The following is a 20,343-nucleotide window of genomic DNA, read 5'->3' on the forward strand; positions in this document are numbered from 1 at the left end:
CAGCATGCAACTCAAGTCAGCTCCCCTGGCCAAAGCATTTCCCATCATCCCTGCAAGTCTGTAGTCTGGCCTACACAACAGATTCCTATAGCTTTTCTTATTTATTTATTTATTTATTTATTTATTTATTTATTTATTTATTTTTATTTTGACTGGCATAGTACCCTATAGGTCACCTTAGAACAATATCCTTTGCTAGTACAAACATATTTTCCTGGGAAATCATAGGCTCATGGGGAGGCAAGGTATGGCTGAGATGTCTTTCCTTACCTCAAGCCAAAAGTTGAAGGTCTGAGTTTCCTTGTAGGACTCTACTGCTGAGACCGTGTGTGTGTGTGTGTGTGTGTGTGTGTGTGTGTGTACATATGTATGTGTGTGTGTGTGTGTATACATATGTGTGTATGTGTATAAAACTTCTAACCCCCCCCTCCCCCTAGAAAACAGCTTATCCAGGATAAGGCCAAAAATGTCACCTCTAGCCCTCTCCCAAAACTTTTCAGGACAGTGGCTCCAATCAATCAGTTGACACCCAAGATCCTTGGCTCCTGCCTGTTGGTGGCTGCTCAACTTTGAACTCAATCCTTATGTCAATGAGAACATGTTTTCTTGCCCTATGTATGCAGCACTACCAGCCTTCACTTACACACAGACAAGTCTGAAGGCCTTTACTGCACTCTCCTTGGTTGGACGCTTAGTGAGGTTTCAACTTTTACCCCAAAGAAGCCAATTTGCTTAACTGTTTTAGTCCTTTGTAAACTAACCCTAAGAAATAGGGGACTCTTTTGAGGATGGCGAGGGGCTGCAGGAAGAGCTAAGAATTTCCGTTTTCAAGAACTCCAATGTAATTAAGAAACTCTCAGGTTCTCTTCCCTCTTTCCCCTCCAGTTTCTTCAGAGAAATGAAGGATTTAGACTCCGAGCTGAAGTGCTTGGGTTTTAAATTAGACAACTTCGTCCTGACAGGAACCAAGTCCCAGCTGTCATAGCTGATTATTTTTAGAGTTACTACTAAACCCTTTGTGCAGCAGGCATTGCCACTGCTCAAGGCAAACAGAAAGCCTTCCCATGTTATCATGACAGCTCCCGAGACATCCCCCGCTCCTTGTCTTCATTATTTCTAGCCAGAGTGGAGGATGAGGAGGCGGCATCCTGACAATCACATGGAGAAAGGCAGCCCTTGTTATGACCCACCAGGGGACAGGGATCTAAAGACCCCAGAGGCTGAGCAAAGCCCACAGCCTCCAGGAAGCTAAAGGGAAAGATTCTCAGGGCCAGTAGCAACTCGAATAAGGTTCAGATAAACCTTCATCTTTCCTTAGAGAAGGAAAAAAAAAAATTCCCTGGGGAAACCAATCACTAAGAGGGTCTACCTGCCAATGACTGAGCTTGGCTGGCATTGGTCACCTCAGGGATGACATCACAGTTTCCCTTTTTGACCCAACAAAGCCCACCAGCACTGAAAAGGCCAGGCCCTGACTGAGGCTCACACACAGAAAAAATCTCACCATAAGTAGGGCACCTTCTAGATTGCTCCTGGTGTGTGGAGACAGAAATCTCTGCTATCCAAACCAGCAGGATCCAGCAAAGAAAATCATGGTCATATAAACATGGGGAAAAAAGTCCAGCTAAGGCCCAAGGTGAACGTGTCTTCTTACATCCATTTTATGCTGAATTTCAGAAACAAATTCAAGGAACAACAGCCAAACACCTATCTTGGCTTTAAAGAATTCTCTAGAAAATGTTCAGAAAAATGGAGATCCATCTCGAAGAATGAAAAGGCAAAGTATGAAGCCCTAGCCAGACTTGACAAAGCCCGGTACCAGGAAGAAATGATGAATTACATGGGCAAGAGAAAAAAGAGAAGAAAGAGGGACCCAAAGGCGCCACGGAAGCCCCCATCCTCCTTCCTGCTCTTCTCCCTGGACCACTACGCCAAGCTGAAGCAAGACAACCCCAACTGGACAGTGGTCCAGGTGGCCAAGGCTGCCGGGAAGATGTGGTCCACCACTACCGATGTGGACAAAAGGCCCTATGAACAGAAGGCTGCGCTTATGCGGGCAAAGTACTTCGAGGAGCGGGAGGCCTACCGCAGCAACCAATGCCAGGACAGGAAGAGTAACTTCCCGGAGTCGGCCAAGACCAGTTCGAAACAATAAAAGATCATTCAACTGGCTTTCTGGCCCTGGTGTCCTGTATGGTTAGAGTGCCCTTGGATGCTATGTTATGAAAGTGAGTGGTCTGATTGAGGTCCAGCCTTGGGAAGGCTAGCTTTCAGAGAGGCAGCTTTAAGAGAGGGAACTGTCTACAAGACCCAAGTGGCCTGGGTTGACCGGGGTAGTCAAGCACATGTGCAAAGTCGTTTGAGCATGGGGAGCCGCACAGCTGCTTTTGTGATCCAAGTAGTGTGATTGGCTTAGAGATTTATTCATAAAATCCCTAGCTTCTGCTGTGGCTTGCCATCTCACGGGACTGTGCTGTCTGGCCAGGCAGCCATTTTGATTTTGATTACAACTCTAGGTTCAGAATCAAGTTATTTGGGTTCCCCAATGGCAGGTCCATGGGACAGGGGCTTTGGGATGTTCCTGTCTGGTGTAAGAACCCAATGACAGAGAAGGTTATGACATAAAACACAGCAGCAGAGGTTTGGGGGGTGGTGAACAAGAAGCCTGGGCAGAGGGATGAGACCACCCAGGAAGTTCTCATGTTGGTGAAATCCTTACTCCCCCATGGCTTACAGCTGGTACTCCAGCTTAGCTCTGCTTCCCCTTCGCCCTCTTGGGAGACACCCTCATTTTCTGCTTCATTGAAAAGACAGAGATCATCAGACTTAAGTGCTCTCCTTCCTCTCAAAAATTGCAACCCACACTCATCCCCTGTCCCCCGCCTTGAGTCTCCTAGGGAGCCTCAGCCTCCTCCTCGAAAGTGGGATACAGCACCTGCGTTATACATCATCTTAGTGACTAGACGAGGTGGTTCAGCTCTGAATACTTAATAGGTGGTATTGCTTCTAGCCAATGGTACCCTACCTTGCTAGTCAATTTACCCTGGAAAGTTTCCTTGCAGTTGGGTGAAGGGAGCAGTCCAAGGAACTGAGGGGTGGGGAATGTCTGGCAGCTAAGGGGATGTTAAGCTGACACTGAAAAGCAGAGGCTCTGCCCTCCAAGCAGAAGGAACTGGAGGCTGTGGCAACCACACAAGTACAGTATGGATCTCTACAGCCGAGTCATCACATGACAGCTCAACCATGGCTGAAACCTAGGTTGTGGCCTTGTGAAGTCTCAAGCAATAGGTGCAAGTCTAAGAGTAAAGACATTTGTCATAGGCTAGGCTCAAGGTCTTCCTTTCTGCCTTATAGTCGTCAGCAAGGTCATAAGGGATGAGCTTCCACAGCCAGCAGACTGAACTCTACAGAGCTATCGTGTTAAGACGTGCGACAAAGAGCAGCAGCTGGCATACTTCTAGAAGGCACTATTGACGGCCTTGTTCCTCTGCTTTGCTTCTACCTTATTGTCCCCAACCCTTTGTTACTAAGCCTTAAAATGGAGATTCAAACAACGTCCCCTCTGTCTGGTACTTAAGACACAGACTTTCCTACTTCCTCCTTGCTGGCTCCCGAATGGCAGATGTCTAGTGGACGGTTGCATAGTGCATCAGACTCTGCTCTGGGACCTTGTGCTATCCCTTTCCAGTTTCCTATGTGGCTATGAGAATGTGGGAGGTCACGTCAGTTTGGATGCAGGGCATCCTTGAAGACATGAAGGATGCTCAAAGGCAGCGGGAGGAGATGACTGTATGGGCTTCTAGTGGCTATAATGGATGACAGAGGAAGAACACAGAAGGAGGGAGAAGAGGAGGACCTTGCATCTGACATGATGGGTGGGAAAGTGGGCAATCCAGTGAGATGCCCCACCCTTAAAAATATAGACACTGAACCTCTGGGCCTAATACCATCTTCATGATCAGTCTTCTCTGGAACCTCTTTCTGTGTAGTCATTAATATATCCAATACTTTTAAAAAGTGTTCTTGCATCCGTACCAGTAACTTCTGATACAAGGGACCTATCAAGGGAGGGAGGGACAGAAAAGTCAGCAAACACACTGGAGTTATCACCAGTGCCAGGTGATGAGACAATGACAGGTACAGGGCACTCTAAGTGGGCATATGCATATGTGCATGCAAGTGTGCAGGCACACGTGTGTGTGTGTGTGTGTGTGTGTGTGTGTGTGTGTAGGTCAGAGGGCAACTAGTAGGACTTTGATTTATTCCACCACATGGGTTCCAAATAAGTTGTCAGGCTCCATGGCAAGTGCTTTTATCTGTAGAGCCATCTAACTAACCATCTTAGCACCTATGTTTAAAGCACAGTTAAGGATACTGAGTCCTGTGGGAAAGTCCTTTGAAGCAACTGGGCAGCAAGTGCTAAGGTCCTAAGGCCAGAAGAAGGTGGGATTATATCACAGGGACTCAGGACATGCCAGAGTGCCTTGTGTAAGGTGAAGTGTGGGTGCTGGCTTGGCAAGTTCATAGGAAGTAGAAGAGCAGCTGCAAACCACCAAGTACTGTCTGTGCGGTGAAGAGGATCTGTGTGCTTCCATCTATGCTGTGTATTATTGATCATTCTAGAATCTTCAGAGACTATCAAGTGCCAATCTCCCATGATGAGTTCAGGAAGAGGAGGCAAAGCTAGAAGACACCAGGCTCATAGACTCACGTTCCCCTCCAAGAGCAGAGATAATGAGGGCCTCCATTGGGAATTGCTTAGAGTGGCCATGATGGCGGTGAGACTGCTCTCGCTGTGGTTCATTCTCTCCAGAAAGGGGGCTGTTAAGTCTGAGTACCAGAGTGTTCCAGAGGAATGCTTTATCCGGGGCCTCACATGTGCACGAGGGGCAGGTGGTTCTGTTCCAGTCCTACTTCTGGCCCCTCCTGTCCCTGCAGTGAGGTCAGGTCTGCCTGTTTATCAGTTTCTCAGTAATGAAGTGGACCCTCCTCTTGCTTTCCCTTCGTCTGCCAATTGATTCTGTGCTGGAGAAGGAAATAAGTATATTTCATTTATTGGGTTTCCCTCAAATCCCAACAGAGAAGTAGATCAAGGTTGCGGGAGGATCGATTTGAAAATGTCACTCAACCACACTGGGATCATTTTTGTTGGCTGCGCCATCCACTAAAACCTCAGCTGTTTAGGGGGGTGAGGCTATAAAGGCTGGGGTGCTCCACTGTCATGTCATGTGACTTCTTGTCACACTTCCATAGATAAGATCTGACCTTCAGGTAAGCTGAGGATAAGCCAGGGCCATTGTTGTAAATGTGCTGTGGGGGTGGGGTGAGGGTGGGGCTGCCTTTGGTAATGGTGGCTGGTGACATTTTGCTTAGTCTGCTGGAGTGTAGTTTAAAGGTGAGGGTACCACCTTAAAAAAAAAAAAAAAAAACAGATCACCCAAAGAGACCAGGGGACTGTGAGGCTGTCCTTGATCTCTGAGTTGGGGTGCACTGACAGTGAACTTCCTGTTAGAGTCCCCCCATACAGCTTTCCTGTCTCCACTCAGAATTTCTGGTATAATCCCTGCTGTGCAGCCTGGCTGACTATGCTTCTGAGAGTCTCCCCTTTAACACTGACATGTTTGCCAGGTCGCCTGTCACCTGTGGGAGTAAGACATGACATAATCAGGTCAGAAACCAGTCTCACTGTCCCTGGGCTTGTAAGATGCTCTTAGTGGCTCTATCTCCTGATATCTCAGCCTGTGTTTCCCTGCCCATCTAGTGTGGGCTGCATCTAGAGAGTCCATCCCAATAAAGATGATAGCACAGAAGTGCCGGGCTATCATTTGTGCATGTTCATGGGTGTGGAAGCCACAAGACAATCTGTCACTTCATAGGTGCTTAAAACATACATAAACGTGAGCGGGTATGCAAATGCGAGTGTGCATGTGAGCACACACATGCATGCATGTACACACTGGTGCATGCAGGCACACATGCACATACACACATGCATACACATGCTCTCTTGCTGGCAGGATCTTGCCAAGTATCTACCTGTCTCTGGCCAGAGATGAGATTACAACAGTGTGCCTTTCTGCCTGGCTTTTATTTGGGTTCTGGGGATAAAATGCAGACCTTTGCCTAACTGAGCTACCTCCCCAGCCATGTCATTTAATATATATATATATATCTCCTATGACTTTAACCTAGTTCTCCTTGCTAGAAACACACTGACACATGGAAAACTGCCCATGAAAGAAGGTCACATGGCAAGGCACAGAGGGTACATGACAGTGGTACACAATGGGAGCTGAGGTAACCAGCCTGGTCTTCAAGGAACTAAGTCCTTCCAAGAACCAAGAGAAAGCCAGGAACTGTACTGTCTCCAGACAAAGAACTGGGCTCAGTAGCCTTAGGGAACCTCTTTCTGCAGCTTGCAACCCAGCTAGGATGCACACAGAGCCTGAGAGATGTTTCTAAGATTTGAGGTCATCTGTTGCCACGTAAAATAGTCAGTAGATGCAGAATCTGGCACCAAGTTAAGGAGAGAGCCATGAGATAGACCTGTAAAATGTGGGGTAGCTGTGGAAACACATGTCTGGGGCCGGGAGGGACTGGGAGTGCATTGGAAAGATTGTTAAGACAAATCTTCAAAAATTCAAGCAGAGTGTTGAAAGCAAGACTGGGAGGGTCTGCCCACAGGAGCCTGAAGGACAGGAGGAGTGTGTATCAGAAACCAGAAGGAAGGGATCCTTTGTAAGGCAGATACAAAGTGATCCTGTTGTCTGTGATTTTGTGGCAACGAGGAGGTGTCCAGGGTTAGATGGAATTCCTTGCCCCATTCTTGAAAGGAAATCCCTTGGAGAGAGAGGAACCAGGATGCTCTTTTTGAAAGTCCTCTCTCTTGGGGGTAAATGATATTAAGCATTAAGAAAGGGCTTTTTAAGGGCTGTTAGGAAATCAAGCTGGGGCTGAGAGTGGTTAAGACTTCAGAGGCTCAAAAAGTTCCTGAAGACAGATCAGCTTCAGCCTCAAGGATCCTTTAGCTCAAATAAAAGACACTGTGGGACCTATGAAAGCTACTCCATGGCTGTCTTAGCTGGGGGTCCGGGTAGGGAAGGCTTAGTCCCAATGAGTCAGTTGCTGTTGCTTTGGTCAGTTTGTTAAAAGTGAGTCTCGTGGTCTTATGGTCCCTATCTACTCCAGGCGTTAACAAATAAGCTCAAACCCCAATGGCATGACACATCTCAGGTTAGGTCCTGGCACATTTTAGGTGGGTCACCAGTCGCAGCACAGGTAGTCCCTAGGGCTAGAGTCTAGTTTTTTTGTTTGGAGACAATCCCAGTGAGTATGAGCATTATATCAGTGAGAATTACAAGAGAACCACCCCTCCCCCCAAAGGTTTTGAGAAAAGTCCTTCTAGAGAAAAGGGTCACTGCTGGGGCCCAAAGAGGCCAAGAGAATACAAAATTTAATTTCTTAACAAACATTAATTAATAAATAACTTTGTTTTTAGTCTTGTAATCTATCTCAGGCTGGCCTCAAACTCAGTGATCTTCCTGTCTCAGCCTCTCGGGTGCTGAGATTACAGGTACATGATACTACTACACCTGGCCCAGTACACTATTGAAAAGAACCACTGGATAAAGAGCCAAGCCCCACAAACACATGCTTTGAAGGAAGGCAAGCTTAAGGGGGAAAAGCTGGAGTTTAGAAGCAGGAGTCCTGAGTGGAAAGCTGTCCCAGGCTTTCAAATGGGATCAAGAAAAGATCCACACTTTCTGGGCTGGCCGTGAAAATCCTGGGCCAGTGACTTCTCTGAGCCTCCTGCTTCCCTTCATTTTGAGTGGGAATATGTGCTGCTGTGACCCAGTCCCGTTACATGATAAGATTTGGAGAAGGGTCATTTTTTTTTGGTACTATTTTGAAAATTGTCAAATCCAAATGGACAGCTTTCTGGAGTCCCTATTTAGGAATGTATGCCATAGCCTCATCCACACTGGACCAGATTCGCATGGGGAGACCATAATGGGGTGTGACTTTGGGCACAAGTGACTGTTTTGCACATGGAAGAGACAGGAATCAGCAGGGGCCAGCGGGCAGACTGTGGTCTGCTGCTTCAAAAGTGACTCCAAATGACCTGCCAGGCTCCATCCTTGCTCTGGTGCCATCCTTTCCCCCTGTGTGTGGTCTGGACCAGGGGAATCACTTCTAATGACTCAAATACAGCAAAAGTAGTGGGATGTCACTTCTGATAGCAGGTTATATAGAAAAGACCGTGACTTCTGTCATCTTCTTTTTGGCTTGCTCTGATGAGCAGAGCAGCCCGTCAGAGCTGCCCCATGGAAGGGAGCTGAGGTGGCTGGCCTCCTATCAGCAGCAACGGGGAGCAGCAGCCAGTAGGCAGACTGGCTTGGAAGCCATTCTTTCCTCAGTGGGAGTCCTGATGGACAGCCTGATCTGACCTTGGTGGAAATCTAAAGCCCAAGAATCCTACATAGCCACACCTAGGCAGTAGGGGAGACTAAACATTATTCCAAACTGCTAGGTTTGGGGCTAATTTGTTATAGGGAGTAGATAACTGACACACCCACTCTGAGGTCCTATCATGTATTTCCAACTAAAAAATGTCAACCTAATCCCTCTCTTGATCAGGACCCTTGTACCTGATACTCTGGCCTTTGACATTATCTTTCTATCTATCTATTTATCTATCTATCTATCTATCTATCTATCTATCTATCCATCCATATCTATCTACCTGTCAGTCTGTCTGTCTATCTATCTATCTATCCATCTATCTATCTATCCATCCATATCTATCTACCTGTCTGTCTGTCTGTCTGTCTATCTATCTATCTATCTATCTATCTATCTATCTATCTACCTATCTACTTATTTAGGATGAACACATGCACACACGTGTACATGCATAAATGTGCCACAATGTGCATGTGGATGTCAGAGGACAACTTATGGGAGTCAATTCTCTTTCTATCCTGTGGGTCCTAGGGGTACAACTAAGGCCAGCTGGCTCCAGGAGCACCTCATAATCATCCTTTCCTGTAGGTCAGGGAGCATTCCCATCACCCTATGGGTCAGGTGTCACTTCCTCCAGGAAGCCCCTCTACTCGAACCTCTGACTCCTCTGTGCTATACAACATCTATAATGTCTCCCAATGGCCATCTCAATGCAGAGTGAGCTGTAGCTACTGTCTGTTTCCCCAGCTTGGAGATGAGCAATAACCATGTCTCACTCACCTAGTGTCCTGAAACCTGACACAGTGCTTCCTGCAGATTGAAAAGATAATAGTAACAGACTTTTGTTGATGTTTATGCCATGCCTGCTATTGTTTGAAGCACTCTGTTATAATGATTTGAATAAAAAGACCTAGAGGAATGACCGTGCAAATGTAAGGCTATAATTCCAGCTCAGGAGGCCAACACAGGAGAACAACTAAAGCAAGTTCAAGGTCAGACTGGTCAGCTGGTTTGTATAAGTCAGCAAGCAAACAACAGGAAGAGCCAACAAAAATAAAAGCCTAAATCTGAATGAGGCAGGTATTGCTGTGTGTCCGTCTGTGCATATGTGTGCATACATGTGCACATGTGTGTGTTAGTATGCATGTGCATGGCAGTGAGTGTTCATGTGTGCACATATTCATGTGTACGTGTGTGTGCATGTGCATGCATGTGCACATTTGTGCATGTGCCTGTGTGTGTGTGTGTGTGTGTGTGTAGACCAGAGGTTGACCATGATGTCTCCTCAATTGCTTACCACATTATTTTTTGAGTCAAAGGTATTGTCTAGGACTACCCTCACAATTACATGGCTGCCAACTTCAGGAGTTCAGCTAGGCCTACTCATAAGAGATCACCCTGGCAGGGATGGTTGACTGTTGATCTTCCCTCAGAAAAGAAAGAGATGGGAAGAAGATCACGGATCCTCACTTGAGTATCTACCCATTCTTCCCAACCAGTTGTCTGCAATTCTGCCTTAATTTCACATGGCCTTGAGCTCTCTGGCAGGAGCTATGTACATAAGCAGGGACAGAGTAGGGAAGGAAGCATCCTCCACGCAGCTGTGGGGAAGCCATCATTCCTGCTATGTTCCAATCTCCCATGGTGGCTGCTTTAAGGTCACCTACGCTTCAGATCACGAGCCCTTACCCACTGTGAGTAAGCCAATAAATTCAAGGGTTCCTCACAGAGGACTTTGGTTTGTCATTGGGACTTTAACAAAAAAGGTGGGTGGATGTTGCCTGCTCAGCCCCACTTCAACCCTATACTCCTACACAGGGTGAAAATTTTCACAATACAGGACAACACAGGGTCTCTCGCTGAAGCTGGAGCTTGCAAATTTGGCTAACTGATCCACCAGCAAGCTCCATGGATCTTCCTGTCTTTGTCTCCCAACACTGAGGATAGAGCATGCACCAACATCTTACCCAGCTAAATGCGTGGATGCTGGGGATGTGAACACAGGTCCTCATCCTTCTACAGCGAGCACTTTATAGGCTGAGCCATCTACCTAACACCTACATTATTTTGAAGGTTTTAGGAATGGATCCCAAGGCCTTTTTGGCCATGCCAGGCAAGTATTGTACCACTGAACCACGTTCCCAATTGCAAGGCACTTTAAGCATTCCACTCTGCAGATGAAATATGTAGACATGGGCTGTATGCTCATCTTGTGCTTTTTGGAGAATGGGTGAATAATGAGACCTTTGCAGATACCAGAGTGCAGCCATAGGGGCCCCATGTATCAGGGCACACATTCTATGCTTGGCTGGTGACACCCGATCTACTCCTTAGGGCCTGTGCAAGAAGTACTTGCCTGGCTCACATCCTGTCATTATAAACCGCCTGAACTGCTTGATACCCATGTCAGAATGAACAGATACTACTGTCCTGTGTTTGTAACACATTATCTGCAATTAGCAGCAGCAGTGAGCATGAAGGAGCTCAGTGGTCCCCAGAGCAGCCCTTCCCTGATACATCTGCAAGTATATTTGGGCTGAAGAATCTGGCCAGGTGCCTCTAACTCACACAGCCCCGTCAAATGCCATCTCTCTCTGCTCCCTAAACACCCTGGGCAGAATGTCCTCCATGGGAGCCCCAAAGTCATGGAGAGGCTGAGACCTCTGATGTGTGAAAGGTAAGTACATGGAGAGGGTTGGCATCAGGGGCACCTACAGAGACTTCAGTTGAGAAAGGTTCTGTAGGAGGGAGCTCCTGGGGAGGGCTAGCACACTCACAAGCATCATGCAGGATGCTCTGGGTACCCTCTCTTCTACATGCCAGGCAGGCATTGTCCCTTTGCCGAAGGCCTTCAGGAATCCAGTTTCGCTTGAACAAAGATGGGCTCACCTCTCATTGGCAGTGAGAGGGAGGGAGAAATTACATCACAGGAAATGGGTGTGGCTTGGGAAGAAGGTTCTGGTTGAGAAGCTGAGCTTTCTTTGCCCCGGATCCCATGTGGTTGGAAGGCAGTGTGATTCTGTGGGTGGATGTTTCCTGAATTGACTCCAGAGGGTGAGCAACTGAAGCAAGACAATAGTTGCAGCTGGCAGAAGGGGCAGAGAGAGGTGGAGAGGAACAAGCATCTCCTTCCTTCAACATGAGGGAGGGGCTGTTAGAACCTTGTTTGTTTCTCCTTCTTTCCTTCCTTCCTTCCTTCCTTCCTTCCTTCCTTCCTTCCTTCCTTCCTCCCTCCCTCCCTCCCTTCCTTTGTTCACTTTACATTCTGATTGTTGCCCCCATTCCCATCCCTATCCCCCTCTCCTCCAAGAAAGGGGAGGCCCCACTGAGTGCCAACCTACCCAGGCACATCAAGTCACTGCAGAACCAGGTACATCCTCTCCCATTGAGTTCAGACAAGGTAGCCCAGTTAGGGGAACAGAATTCAAGGGATTCACAGAGTCAGGGAAAGACCCCCCACCCCCACTCCAGTTGTTGGGTGAACCCCTAAAAAGACTAATATGCATATCTGCTACATATGTATTAGGTGGAGGTCTAGCTACTGACTATGTATGCTCTTTGGTTGGTGGTTTGGTTTCTGGAAGCCCCTAAGGCTCCAGGTTAGTTCACTCTGTTGGTCTTCCAATGGAGTTCCTTGTCCCCTTCCGGGCCTCCATCCTTCCCCTAAGCCTTCCATAAGACTCTCTGAGCTCCATCCAGTGTGTGGCTGTGCGTATCTGCATCTTTTTCAGTTAGCTGCTGGGTGGAGCCTCTCAGAGGACATTCATGCTAGGCCCCTGTCTGCAAGCATAACGGAGTGTCATTAGACCCTTGCTTTTATATTTTGAATTTGAGCCTAAGTTCAGGTGAGATTTAGAAAAGCCTTCAGCTTTGTCAGAGAGTGGCCTCACCTGGACACCAGGGATTAGGGAGGGGTAACAGGACATTCCCCAAGGCCCACTTGTAAGCACCTGGGGGCTCCAACCCCACAAGGCCTGCCAGAGCTAGGCCACTGCTGACCCACAGAGTCTGCTGCTCATTCTCACTGTCATGTGACAGTTTCAACAAAGCAGATGCACATGAGCCAGACTGTCCACCTTGTCAGAGCAGAAAGTGCTGTGGAAATTCCACAGATGGTGCTACTTCAGTGGTACCAAGAGTTGGCAGTGGACTGCTGAGGTTGGGCTCATTATGAAAGGCAGAGTTGACCAGGAAGGGAAGGGGTCACAGGGGAGATGAGAAAGAATGTTGGCTCTGGAGTCAGACACTCCATCACAGCAACTGTACCCAACACTGACCAACGACACAGCCCTGAGCAATTTACGTAGTGTCAGAGATTCAGTTTTCTCTCCTGCTTAATGGGATCCCAAACTCTGCTTCCAGGTTTTATCTTGAGATAAGAATGAGGTGTGAGATAAGGTATCTGAGCAGTTCCTGGGGAAAAGACTCCACTTTGAGCACCTACTGTATGCCAGATATGGTTCTAGTTACCTCATACACACTGACACGCATAACTCATACAGCAGTCTCGTCAGGCAGAGGCTGTGAAGATGGAAGCACAGAGAGGTTAAATCACTTGCCCGAGGTCACACAGCTATCAAGTGGACGAACTCAGATTATCTGAGTCTGCCACCTTCTCCCCACTGCCTCCTGTGGTAGCTATGAGACTCTCCCACTGCAACATGAAATCACAAGCTTGCAGACTCAAGGCCATGTTTTGATGGTGATTTAATGCTCCAGAAATCCCCAGACCCCAGACTTTCACTGGTAGCTAAGCCTAAGCTGCTTTCTGGACTCTAGGTTCAGAAAGCATTCATTTCCTTGTAGAAGGTCAAAGCATTCTTGCTGTGATAGATGATATAGATTTAGGTCAGTACGGTCAATGGATCAAATAAAACATAATATTGCCCTGTTGGGATAGCCACACCTTTCATAAGTATTAAAGTCAGAGAAAGCACTGGAAGGTGAGGAAAGGCTAATGTGGGAGGGGCTGGCTGAATGCGTTGGCCTCTGATTGGCAAAAATGCTGTGTGGGCAGGAGGCAAATGGCCACCGGAAGGAAACCTGCCAGGTGGTTTCCTTCCATCCTTTAGCAGCACGGAGCTGTCCAGAGTACTGAGCTCACAGCCCAAGGCTGACTCAGCAGTACTAATTCCTCAGGCTGGGTTCTTGGGCTGTGTCTCAAGTGCCAGGTGACCTAAAGGCAAAGGACTCCTGGGCCCGCTGACTCCAGGAACTGAGGTCTCCTCTGACAGACTCCTCCAGTCCTCTGCACAGCCACGTGGGGGAGATGGGGACCTGATGCTCACAACACAGCTCTCTGCTGTTTGGTACAATCCCAGACTCATCACCATCAACTTCTTTTAGGCTCATCTGCTCTTAATTATATCTTTAAATCTCTGGGCATTACCATTCTGAGAACTGGGGGGAGGGGGAGGGGAACTTAGGTACTTAGAGGATTCAGAATAATCACAAGGGTTCTCCTCCGCAGACCTTCAAAGCCGTACACGAGGACACCCGGGGATGGCTCTCAAGCTCTCTTCACAGAGCGCGCGAGGTGGTTCTTCTGCATTGTTTTGTTTAGTTTAAGGAGGCTGGTGCAAAGAGCAGTTTTCTCTATCACCTCTCGAGGGAGTCCAAAGGGAAGTCGGAAAGTCAGGCTGATGAGGAGCTCTGCTAAGGGTTGCTGGCCTGGTCTAAGCCCTTCCTGGGGACTTCTCTTCTCTCCCACAAGCCATCACTGAGATGGATTCCTGCAGTTCTGCTCGCACCTGCTGAGCACGCCTCTTCCTATCGTGACCTGATTGGACAAGGCGTGAACATCATCTGAGGAGAGGAGCCACTCAGACTCTCTCTCTTGGTGATTTGAATAAAAAATTCAGAAATAGTGTCAGTTAACACAGTCCCCAGAACTAGAAAGTCAGGCAGACCCAGGGCTGAAGTGCCCTTTTGGGGTTGTATGTGGTGAGTGGGGGGGCGCATCTGAGTAGCATACAAAGCACTTCCTGTCTTATATAATTGCTCAACCTCTCCCCACCCCTCTAAAGCCAGGAGTCACCCTGTCCCACAAGGTCAATGCCACATGAAGGTAAGCACTGGTGTAAACAGAATTCCTGCTTTATTTTCTCAGACACATCAGGGCTTCTCCTGACTGTTCTCAGTCGGGGCCTGTACACCTGGGTGTTTCCACATGAGACTCCGCTTTCCATCTAATGAGGAGAGGATGCTGAGCATGAGGTGGGAGACCAGCATATGGTGGGGCAGGGGCCCGTCCTGAGATTGCCCCACTCCCATCTCCTGCTGACTTGATTCAGATGCCAACATGGGCCTCCCCAGAGCCTCCTGCCTGTTGGGCAAGGTTATCTGTGACCTTCTCAGCTTGACCGAAGGGAAGACCAAAGGCCCTGCAGAGAAGCCATTGTTAGGACACAGCACAGCCACCTGCTCCCCCATTGATCCAACAGTGAGGGCTGAAAGCAGCAGACAGAGGCCCAGGGAGCAGCGCCATTAGATGTGCTGTCCTCATTGATCTGCCTACCTGCTGTCCAGACTGTGTGGGAGACTCGGGAAGGTCATAGCTGCAAAGGCACCTGAGGGGAACCCTGGGACAGCAAAGAATCATCACAAATGGGACAAGCCAGCCCAGACAAACACTACTGAGCCTGAGACCTTTCCAACCTCAATCAAGAGACTCCCAATGGCTCTATTGTTTAGGGGACAACCTTGAGGAGAAAAAGGGAGGCTGGTGATTTGAATCCTGGCAGTAACACGGAAAGGAAAGCCGGGAACATGCACAGGTGTGAGACTCTGTAGGACAACACCGTAAAACAAAAGGACTCCTTACCCCAAGAGTAGCAGTGGGTTCTCACTACTCTAAGACCTTCCTCTCCCCCGCTCTGTGGGACCCAGTACAGTGCCATCATAGAATGAGAGTTCAGCTAGAGATAAGTGTGTGAGATGGCAGCTATTAGATACTGGCTTTTGTCTACCCTCACCTTCATGTTAAGCCACTCTGTCCCAGCGCTATGAACCTCAGGTGACAATTCAGAGGGCAAGCCTTCCCCTCTGATCAGGTGGCAGCAGTCGCTTGTGGTCCCAATCTATGATGGCTCCTGCCCTTGGAAGGTAAGCTGCCCCACCTGGCTGTGGCCCAAGTACATCAATCTCTCTGTTCTTTTAAAGTCCCTGGTCCCCATTCCTGCCAACCCTAGGGCTTAGGAGCCCACCGACACTCACTCTGGGTACCTGGCATTTAGGGTCATCTCCCCAAGGGCTGGGGCCTTTCCTCTCTATCGACTCATCTCTAGTCCTATATCATGTGCCCACCTGGTTCCTACAGCTTTGCCTCCTTGGGCACAGGTAAGAATGGCCCCTTGCCTCATCTCCATGGAGAACTAGTCTGTCCCCAAAGTCCACTGTAGCAAGCTCCACTTTGAACCCAGGTATTAGCTTTAGAGAGAGAACTGCTTGGAATTCTGCACATGCCGCTGACTGACTGGGGGAACTTAGGTGAGCTGCCTGACCCCATCCTTCTAGAAAGGGGATGTTAAGGGCGCTCAACATGGCAAAGATGAAGCAAATTAGATCAGATGATATGAAGTCCATGAAGAGCTCAGCAGAGTGCTCGCACCTAACACTAATAGGCGAACATTCACCCGGGGCTTGCACAACACTCAAAGTGCTTTGCAAGCGTTGAGGTATGTCGTCTGTACAACAATCCTGTGGGATCCCATTATCCCACATTTTTAAATGAGAAATCTGGGGCTCCAAAGTCAGGGTCGACGGCTGGTCAGTGGTTGTTGAACAAGCACTGACTGTGACCTCATGGAAACCACAGATTATGATTTATCTAATTCAATGTCATAGCGTAACACCTATTAAATAGAAGGATCTCGAAACCGAGTGTTGAGTGGCTACATGGCTCTCCAGTCAAGGGCCCTTCTGCAGAGCTGGGTCGGAGGTCGAGCTCTCCCCACTTAATTGTATTTCCAATCTCATTCATGGGGGCAACTACACCGAGGTGCTTTCTTTGCTAGAATTTTGTTCTTTCCCCTTATATGGCTATTACTGGCTCTTTTAAAAATCTTTATTTACTTATTTATTTATTTTGTAGGGTGTTTATGCAAGCCATGGCGTACATGTAGAGACAGAGGACAATTTTTAGGAGCTGGGTCTCTCCTACTACTTTTTGAGGCAGGGTCTCTCTTGTTCCTGTCATTCTGCCGAGTACTCGAGGCTACTGGGCCATCAGCTGGTCCTTTCTCCTGTCTCCATCACATCCCTTGGGATAGGAGGTCTGGGGTTACAGATGCATCCACCCAGCAGGCTTTATACACGGGTTCCGGTGATCAAACTGAGTTGTCAGGTTTGCAGTGACAGTGCTTTTATTTGCAGAGCCCTAGCCCTGATATATATTGCTAGATCTGTTCATGCATTCCTACTGTGGATCTCAATGAACACATTTCCTTACCACCTACTCTTTAATCGGAGATTAGGTAATTGCAGCTTACAGATTCAGCACTTTGGACAGAGATAGTTCCTGTGTGTGTGTGTGTGTGTGTGTGTGTGTGTGTGTGTGTGTGTGCGCGCGCACAGCTCATGTTCAAGTGAACATGCATATTAGCACATGCTAATGTGTACTCAGTATTGGATCTGCATTGTAAAACTATGATTTGCATTAAATGTGTGACCCACATGAGAAGATACTGCACCCCCCACTTGTAGCTCAGTGGTTCAGGCTCTTGCTTTTTTCTCTGAGTCTATGAGATGAGGAGAGATTGCCATAAAGATTTTATGAGTCCAAGAGAAACATTACTCAAAGAGGATTTATTTCAAAGGCATCATTCTGGAACAGTGGCATGCTGCTTAAAGGGGAAGCAGAACTTGAGCGTGTGGAATTCTCCCAGTGAAGCAAAGTTCAAATGCTGCAGAATAGCCTCTCACTGTCTTCCAGGTAAATAGCATCTTTAATATGACTCAAGTCAACGGACTGTGCTAAAACCTGTCAGTACACTCACGGCCCATTTTGAAACCAGTGAGAAGCACTAACACTGTCCTTTCCTATGTGCAAAACCAAGGGGGTGGGTAATCACTGCACTGAAGCTTTAAGACCTTTGTACTCTGGGAGAAGAATGAGCTGCTGGAGCTCAGTCTGTGTCAGGTTCCTGGATGAACACTGCAAAGCACACAGACAATTTCCTGTCTGTGGAGCCCTCCCTGGCTGCTGGGAGAGACATGGATCCACCTGTAGCAGACTACTCAGCAGGATAATAGTTGAGCGAGAAAGAGAGATGAGATTGTGTCAGCCGGGTTCATTCTAGAGTCATGTGGGACAGTCATCATATTTGGTTTAGTTGACAAACTCCTACACGTCCTCCAAGAACCCTTTCCGAATTCTCCAAGGCAGAGTTAGTCTTTCCTCCCTAGAGTTCCCACAGACGCTTAGACAAAGGCAAAAGGAAGTGACAGGCATGAGGTAAGCATTGCGGCAGATGTAGAGTGTTCTCCAGGAAAAAAGCAAGAAGAAAGAGGGGGAGGCTGGAGCTGGATCCCGAAACAGGTAGGGAAGAACAGACAGACATGGCCCCAGAAAGAGTTATGATGCACCTACGGAACAGCAAGCAGTGCTGAGCCATGGTGTGTGTGTGTGTGTGTGTGTGTGTGTGTGTGTGTGTGTGTGTGTGTGTGTAGCAGAAGTTGCAGGCATTGGGTCAGGATGGTATGACAGGCTGGGATAACAGCTCAGAAGGAGAGTGCATTATTTAGCATGCTCGAGGCCCCGGTTCTGTCCACAGTGCTACAAAAATAAATACATTTGATTCTGATTCTTTGCCAGAGCCAAAAAGTAACATAATATAAAGTTGTTGTAAAACTTCCAGTTCATAGAAACAAATATACGGGGGGGGGGTCATTAATACCCCCGTTTAGAACTAAGGATGCTAACATTTTTATTGGCTTTCTTCTTATTTTACAACCATTATATGTGAATACATGCAACACTTTTAGTTTTAGCCATATATTCAGTGCTGTGTGTCCATTTTTCATTTTATATACGCTAAGCATTTCTTACTTTCTCTGAATATTAGTTGAAATTATCACTTTAATTGCCGCATGCTTTATCTTCCACATGCTTCTTGAACCATTAATGTGGGACACAGGCAGTTTCCACTTTCCCTTCATGACAAATAACACTGTGGTGAGCATCTTCTACCTCTCGCTCCCCGGCAACCTCTTCCTAGTTCCTAGCTACAAACACCTAACAGTGTTATGCACATTACACATTTTAATCACGACTGCGAAATTACCTCCTGAAAAGGCTGTGCCAATTTATAATCCCACCGACGGGGCTCGAGGCTCAAACAGGTTAAATGACTTGTCTAAGATTAAAGCTGTGTGAGTAGAAGGCCTGGGGTCTAACCTGGGCCCTGTCTCTGTGGAGCAAAGGTAGGTAGATTGTTGGCTTTTTTTTTTTTTTTTTTTTTTTTTTTGAGCTGGTAGTGGTGGCCTGAGGTAATTGAGTGTGCATGGCGGCAGTTGACTCGGGAAGATGTACGGTCTAATAAGGTGTCTTTAAAGAATGGGCTGTGGGTGGACCATACCTGTGATTCCATCCTTCCTTTAAAGCTCCTGTCTTCACTGAGGAAAGACCAAAGAGACATTCACGTTCAGACCAAAGAGAAGTGAACATGCTCAGTTCTCTCCTGACTGGGATTCCTCTCAGGCACTGGGCTGGCATCAGTGGAAACGGCATAGATAACACTCATTCACTTTCCCCACATTGTCCTGGGCTTGCTGAAGAGGTTCCCAATGGACATGAGCCTCAAGCATAAAGAAACTGGAGGTGCCATCAGTTCTTCAACTCAATGAAGGAGAAAGTCCCAGAACACACTGCGCCCTCTTGAGCTCCTCACCAGGCACTACAGCTGATATCACAATGACAAAACAACCACATGGGTCAAAGGTCAGCATGGGACCAGACTCAGGGAGCCCAAACCATTGCACATTCTTATCTTAAATGTCACAGGGTTGAAAGAGACATATGCCTTCCAAGACTAGTTATCTCTGCTTTGTATGTGTGCACGCATGCATGCATGTGTGTGCATGTGTGTATATGTATACAGATATGTATGTACATATGCATGTGGAAGGCCTAGGATAACTCTAGTGCTGTCTGTCATTTGTTAGGCACCCGACACACACACCTTTTAGACAGGTCTCTCACTGGCCTGGGGCTCACCAGGTAAGCTAATATGGTTGTCCAGGGAGCTCCAGGGATCTGCCTGTCTGTTTCCCGGCATTGGGTTTGCAAGCACGGATCACCATGCTTTGCTTTTTTTTTTTTTTTTTTTTTTAAGGGTTCTAGGGACTACATTTTGATCTGCACACTTGCAGTGTAATAACTCTACCAATGGAGCTGTCTCCCAAGCCCCCATCTCCTTTTCATTACCCAGAAAATTATTTAAATTGTGAGAAGGATCTTCACGATGATTTAGAAATGGGTTCCTGCAACTCACCATGGTTCAATTAACCTAAACCTCAGTTCCTACAACCTGGGGTACCCCACATGCATCAGCAGCTCAGTGTGCCCAGCCCCCCTTGTCATTCTGCTTACCAGCCACTCAAGCCAAAAGCCAGCAGCCAGGTTCTTCATTTCTTCCCCTGCTTCATCCCTCTGATTTACTGGATGTCAGCTAAGAACGGTTCATCTCTGCACTCCTCTTCTCAATCTCCCCCTACACTACCTTGATTGAGATCCAATTCCCCCAACCCCCAAGTCTCATCCAAACTCTGGAAACAATAGCAACTCTGGTTATCATCATCTGTGTCGCTCTCCTTCCCACACCCCTCCCTGCCCCCACCCTGTTCTCTCCAAGCAGCAAGGGTGATCTTTCAAAGGTGTAA

At 47.6% G+C, this 20,343-nt stretch overlaps 2 protein-coding genes across 4 annotated transcripts in view; one reads left to right on the plus strand and one right to left on the minus strand.

Annotated features, from left to right (window-relative positions):
- Csmd2 (CUB and Sushi multiple domains 2) overlaps positions 1-20,343 on the minus strand; it is a 575,537-nt gene that overhangs the window by 292,562 nt on the left and 262,632 nt on the right. The window lies entirely within an intron of this gene.
- On the plus strand, positions 1,476-2,172 carry Hmgb4 (high mobility group box 4). Its single transcript, XM_034502345.2, has one exon. The coding sequence runs from the start codon at positions 1,607-1,609 to the stop codon at positions 2,153-2,155; it is 549 nt and encodes a 182-aa protein (XP_034358236.1). The 5' UTR covers positions 1,476-1,606; the 3' UTR covers positions 2,156-2,172.

Source organism: Arvicanthis niloticus, chromosome 5 (genome assembly GCF_011762505.2).
Source record: "Arvicanthis niloticus isolate mArvNil1 chromosome 5, mArvNil1.pat.X, whole genome shotgun sequence".
NCBI classification, from domain to species: domain Eukaryota; kingdom Metazoa; phylum Chordata; class Mammalia; order Rodentia; family Muridae; genus Arvicanthis; species Arvicanthis niloticus.